This window comes from Ipomoea nil, unplaced genomic scaffold (assembly GCF_001879475.1).
Source record: "Ipomoea nil cultivar Tokyo-kokei standard unplaced genomic scaffold, Asagao_1.1 scaffold3043, whole genome shotgun sequence".
Lineage (NCBI taxonomy): Eukaryota > Viridiplantae > Streptophyta > Magnoliopsida > Solanales > Convolvulaceae > Ipomoea > Ipomoea nil.
In genome coordinates this window covers 1,685,894-1,692,254 of record NW_017619471.1, presented here as the reverse complement: position 1 = coordinate 1,692,254, position 6,361 = coordinate 1,685,894, and the positions used below count along the sequence as shown (strand labels likewise).

The 6,361-nt window shown below is 33.3% G+C and overlaps 1 protein-coding gene across 1 annotated transcript; it reads left to right on the top strand.

Annotated features, from left to right (window-relative positions):
* Positions 1 to 4,027: 4,027 nt before the first annotated feature.
* Positions 4,028 to 5,865, top strand: LOC109163822 (LOB domain-containing protein 20-like). Its single transcript, XM_019312532.1, has 2 exons — positions 4,028 to 4,333; positions 5,603 to 5,865. The coding sequence occupies exons 1-2, from the start codon at positions 4,028 to 4,030 to the stop codon at positions 5,792 to 5,794; spliced, it is 498 nt and encodes a 165-aa protein (XP_019168077.1). The 3' UTR covers positions 5,795 to 5,865.
* The last annotated feature ends 496 nt before the right edge of the window (positions 5,866 to 6,361 follow it).

The following is a 6,361-nucleotide window of genomic DNA, read 5'->3' as shown; positions in this document are numbered from 1 at the left end:
TGGAACCTTAGACTGCCACCCAAGGTGAAATTGTTTTTTTGGAAATTAAATTCAAATGCTCTACCCACCTGCTGCATGTTGAGAACAAAACAAGTTCAGATTCCTACTATTTGTCAACTATGCAATCTCGAGGATGAGTCCAATTTCTACTTATTTGTGCGTTGTAACTTTGCAAGATCCTGTTGGGAAAATCTTGGAGATATTAACTATACCAATTTCACTTCATTCCAGGAATGGACTGAGTACTGTTTTAAGACCTTGAGGATGGAGCTCTCTGCAATCTCATTATGGTTTGCTGAAGAATCTGGGAAGCGTGAAATGATAAAGTATGGAACAACAGATCCACCACTCCTGTTAAGGTTTCTGACCAGGCGTGTATCTACCTTTAGGAGTGGTATTCAACGAATTATGGTCAAGAACCACCTAAGAGTCCAACTATGCAAGCTGATTCCTGGTTGAAACTGGCTTCGGGTTGGTTGAAATTAAATGTTGATGCTGTTTTGGATTGTAACAGTAAGAGAATGGGATTGGGCTTTGTTATTAGAGATTCTAAAGGAGATTTTGTGGCTGCTAGGCAAGTAATACCTTGGATGGGATTTTTTGAACCTGGGGAGGCAGAATCTCTTAGTGTTCGAGAGGCTTTAAAATGGATCAAGCTCTTGCGAATTGATAACGTCCAGATTGAATCAGAATGCATCCAAGTTATCAACGATATCCAGCACAATCATCTTGTGTCATCTTTTGATATTTTCATCAATGATATCATAGTACTAGCTAGAGAGATTGTTAACCTTAGCTTCATTTTTGTTAAACGGTCTGCGAATAGGGTCGCCCACGTTCTTGCTAGGGATGCCTTATCTAAGTCAGATTATATAGACTATATCTCGGTCCCTTTTCCTTTTATTTCGCATGTACTGACTCTTGATTTTGATTAATATATGTCTATCATATTTCCTAAATAAAAAAAATAAATAAGGAGAGTGAAAGAGATTTGTATAGTGGTTCGACTGTAATGAGCCTACTCCATTCTTCTCCTTAAACCCTAAGGAGGTTTGCACTATCTCCAGTCCAAAATCCCCAGACGTTCAAGGTTTGAACACCAAGCTATTCGTGAACTCCACAACCAGGTTTTCCAACTCTTGATCCGAGTTTACTCCACCCATTTCTGCTACTACCGAGTAGAGATTACAAGGTTGAAGAAAAGATATTTCTTCTTCTCCAACTACAGAACTTGACTTGAAAATCTGGATCTTTGCAGTTGAGCAGCTCAAGTCTCTATAATCTGGATATGATCTTTTTCGCTTTGTCTCTCTTTCACTTGAATACTGGTCGCTAGTAACGAACGCTTGAAAGCTTTTTAACACTTGATAAAATGAAAATGGCCCGCACACACCTTCTTCAGTAAAGGAAGAGGGTATTTATAGGCACGTTGAAAAATAGTTCTGTTGGAGGGAAAAACTATTTTCAAACGGCTAAGGACCAGCGTGTAGAGACCAGCGAGTAATTCGGAGGGTGGGTGAGCATGTCAGATATTTCAGTCGTTAAAGACTTAATTTGCACTGAACATTGCTTTTTGTTATGCACAAAATGTTAGGGCATTTAAAGGAAATATCTGCATTGGGATGTGTTTCTAGGACTCTCTTTGCCTTGGACACATTCACTCATCTTTTTAAGGTTTCGGATTGTACAGCTCAGAGAATGTCTAGAGCAGCCCTTTTGAGTGGTTTACTAGGTTAACGTCTCAAACTTTAGATCCTCTCGGATACGAATGATTGACTTTACCACTCGTCATTTTACTCCTCGAAAGGTAGGTCATTCCTATTCTTGACCTTTAATTTGCGACCTTTCAGTTACGAATGGTTTTGACTTTACCATTCTGTCTTGCAACACTTCGAAAGGTAGACCCTTCCACCATTCGGTATTGATATCTTTTACTCTTCGAATCATCAGTTCGGACCACTCGTGCCATTGCCCGTGCGAGTACACTAGCAGGGCACATGCATAGAGTGCTCGTGCGAAAGGAGGCCTTTGCTGGTTCATAATGCATGGGCGGCGCACAAGCGTTTAACCATCTGTGCATGGGTTTGCCTCCATCCACGATTTTTGGCTTTGCTCCTTTGCGCAACTTTTCTGGGTTTGTTGCCATGTGCTTTTTTTTTTTTTTTTTTTTTTTTTCATGCATTTTTGCTGATAAACTTTTGCTTCCTTTTGCATTTTCCTCTCTCAAGAGTGCATTTGGGCACAATTGAGCATAAAGCGCATCTTTTAGTTCAAAAATTCAAATAAAAACCTTTAAGTGTGTATAAAAATATGTTAAGAATGGGGTGAAATATCTAAAAACATAATAAGTCTAAATCAAGGTTATATCCTTGATTTATGTCCCTCTTTTTGTATGGTAATAAATGTATACATTTTATTTTAAATGTTGTACACTTTAATGTTATTAGACAAAATTGTCCCCACTACATTCTTGTTAGACAAAACTATCCTTACACCGTTATAACACCGTTACTTTTTAATTCTAACATTGATAACTCATCATTATTACCATACACCTATATATATATATATATATATATATATATATATATATATATATATATATATATATATATATATATATATATATATATATATATATATATATCTTTTTCCTATTCTTTAATTATCATTTTATTAAAATCATTATATAATTAATTTAAAGGTTGATTATATGTTAATTAAATTTCTATGAATGAAAAATCATATATGTGTGTGTATAAATACATATATTATTTGTGTATATATAATTTGATTTATAATTTTTAATTATTTATATTTATGAATGTTTAATATTGGCATGAATTTTGGCGCATCGCGCATACAAAATGCTAGTAGTATAAAATAAGAGTCATCACCTAAGTGTAAGATATTCTTAATGAGAATATATATTATTCCTATAATTAATTGTTAGGAGTAGCACCCTAGCTGGATGAGATGTTTTCTTAATGGATGACTCTCCTGTGAGACTGTTCCGCAGAGACGGGTCAGATCTATATGGAAATGTTATACTTATGATAGAAAATGTAATACTAATCAAAGATAAATTAATTATATTTATAAGGGAAAGTAGTGTACTACTTTTGAGAGAAAATATAATATTTTAATTAAAATGTAATATTTAGAGGTTGGAGAATTACTTATTAGAAAAAAGTGTAATACTAATAAGGGATAAATTAATTGATTGTTACTTATGAGAAAAATGTGACACTTTTGATGAAAAATATAATAATTTTAAATTAAAATGTAATATTAGGAGTTGAAGAACAGCTACTTATACGAAAAAAAATATAATATACTTATAAAAGACCCTCCTCACGTCACGGATATGGATCTGTTAGATGGTGTTATAGGAGATTTGCCTTTCTTAATAATGCCTCCAAAAAACCATGTTTTAAGGCGGAAAGTTGTGCTAAAAGAAAACCCAATATATTATGACCTAAAGCATTCCTTTCAAAAATGTTTCAATACCATTGCAATTATTTTTCTTTTTTTTTTTCTTCATAAAAGTTGAAAAACTTACGGTAGGAAAAGAAAATTTTAACATATCTAATGTGTATCCAATTGGATAGCTTCAGATGCACTTACACATCATGACGTAATTAGAGGATCATTCATGTGAACTTTACAAAATAAAGAAAAAACTATTCAATATTCCTATCTAAATATCATCATAATTACGTTTTAGTACGTTAAAGATATACATTTGGTAAAGTTTGGGTTGATATAATGCAATATGTACATATTACTATACATTTTCTCTTCTTCTTCAACAACCTTATACGTCTCTCACTTTGCCAATCCCTTCACGGAAGTTACATGCCCTTCTCCCTTTTTTTTTTTTTTAAATACATTTTTTATCTTATTTATACTTGAAGTTTATATTTCTTTGTTTATATAAACACTTTAACTTATGCAATATTTCTCTATTAATTTCCATACTCATTATACTATACAATTCCCATCAATCAATTCTAGTGTACTTAACATGGATACCTATTCGGAGACTGCTGGAGCTGTTGCCATTCAAGCCCCTTGTGGTGCATGCAAATTCCTAAGGAAGAAATGTATCCCTAGCTGCATCTTCGCTCCCTACTTCGACTCCGATCAGGGGGTTACTCGCTTCGCCGCTGTCCACAAGGTGTTCGGCACAAGCAACGCCACCAAGATTCTCCTATGCACCCCTGCTAATCGCCGCCATTGCGCCGCCATTACCTTATGCTACGAGGCTCAGGCAAGGCTCTCCAACCCTGTTTACGGTTGCGTGTCAACAATTCTCGCACTGAAGCAACAGGTTCAATTTATTTCTCGTTTTACCATATGAGCGTGGTAATTCCCAATTTAGTCCTTTGACTATAGTAATTTTCTCGATTTAGTCTTAAATGACTTTTTGTGCTTAATTGAGTTTTGGAGTTCGATAGTTTTACCTAATTGAGCCCTCTACATCTGTTGTTGGTGGTTAAAATCAAGGATTAAATCAAGAAACACCAGTATAGTAGATAATTAAATTGGTTAAAATCACTCTAGTTGATGACTAAATTGGGTAAATGCATTATAGTCAAGAACTAAATTGGGTATTAATCGAGAGAAAATTACCAAGTTATATATCCTAACAAAGGATTCAATTAGATAAAATCATCGAAGTCCAGACTCAATTAAGCACAAAAAGTCATTTAGGACTAAATCAACAAAATTACTATAGTCGAATGACTAAAATAAGTATTTGCTTTTTGCACGATTTTTAATGCAACAAAATAAATGTTATGGAGTACAAACTTTCTCATTTTGCCCTTCAAAAGTAAGTGTCATTTGTACAAAGTACAATTGTACTTACCTTATTAATTGTCTAGAAATTTTAAAAAGTCAAAACGGTAAATTTAGAAATGTAGAATAAGCATGATCACGGTTCGGTTCGAATCAGACAGTTCGAACCAAACTATATACGGTTGGAACTAGACTGGAACCGAAACCGTAAAGTCCGTTCTGGTTCCCGTTCCAAATGGAAAAACGATAATTTTTTTATACTATTATTTAATTAATTTTTAAATAAAAATTATTTAGTTAAAGTTTAACTATTATTTAATTAAAGATTAAATGTTAAATAACAATTTAAAGTTTAAGCATAACAATTATTTTTATTTTTTAGTACAACTTTGAAGTTTAAATATTTCATACAATTATTTTTTAAAAAAATTTCATTTTGGAAAAATTAATTGTTCAATTTGGACGATTTTAAAAATACAAAATAGAAGTTTTTTTATTTAAAAAAAAATTCATTTCGAACCGGAACCCCCGGTTCCGAAACCGGAAGTGGAAGGTTCGGATTCTAGTTCGGCCGATTTCGAAACCGGGAACCGTAGGTTCAGAACTGAAACGGAATCGTGGACATGACTAATTGTAATAAAATGATATAGTTATGTTCAATTTTGAAAAAGATGACACTATTTTGAGATAAATTAAAAAAATAAGACGTTAAAATGTGACGAAATGAGCATCAATGAGAAAGAAAAGATCCATGGATGGATTCTAAAGGGCCATAAATGTTGGTTTGTTTGTTGTGCAGGTGGTATCTCTTCAAGCGGAGCTTGCAATGGTGAAAACACAGATAATGAATAGCAGAGTTGCAGTGGAAAATGGGGTTCAGACTTCTCAGCAGCAGGAGGAGCCTACATATTTCAACCTTATCGGAGAAACCACTTACTCTGATTCAAACTGTTTTGATCCAATTGCCTTTACCAATCACATGTTCCGTTAAAGCTGTGTATTTCATTCATGTTTTTCTTGTCTATGTAGTTGATACATTTTTAAGCCCATCTTCAATTTTTCATTGTGAACATTAAAAATATGTAATAAAAAACCCCCATTTTGTAGATAGAAATCCTTATGATATGTAATTAACCATCAATTTTGTGTTTGAATCTCTCAATTCCGCATCATAAAGCAACAACCATCGCCTTCTTTAGATATAAAAGATGTGACAATCATCACTACTTTCAAATCCAGAAGCGGCAATGACCATTGCTTTCTCCAAATCTTAAAAATGTGATGCCGCAAATCTAAATGAAAGTAATGACCATTGCCTTCTTCAAATTTAGAAAAAATAATGATATAATAGTTACCTTTTCTAGATCCAAAAGAAAGCGATGAACATTTTGCCTTCTTCAAATCTAGAAGGGTTTCAATCATTATAGCCACCAATTCTTATTTGAATAATAACTAGTACTGGATTTTTAAGGTTAGATATTATAATCGGATGTAATTGCCACAAAACACCAAATTTTGATATTAGATTGAAAATTTTAAAGAGAAAATAACACTTTTT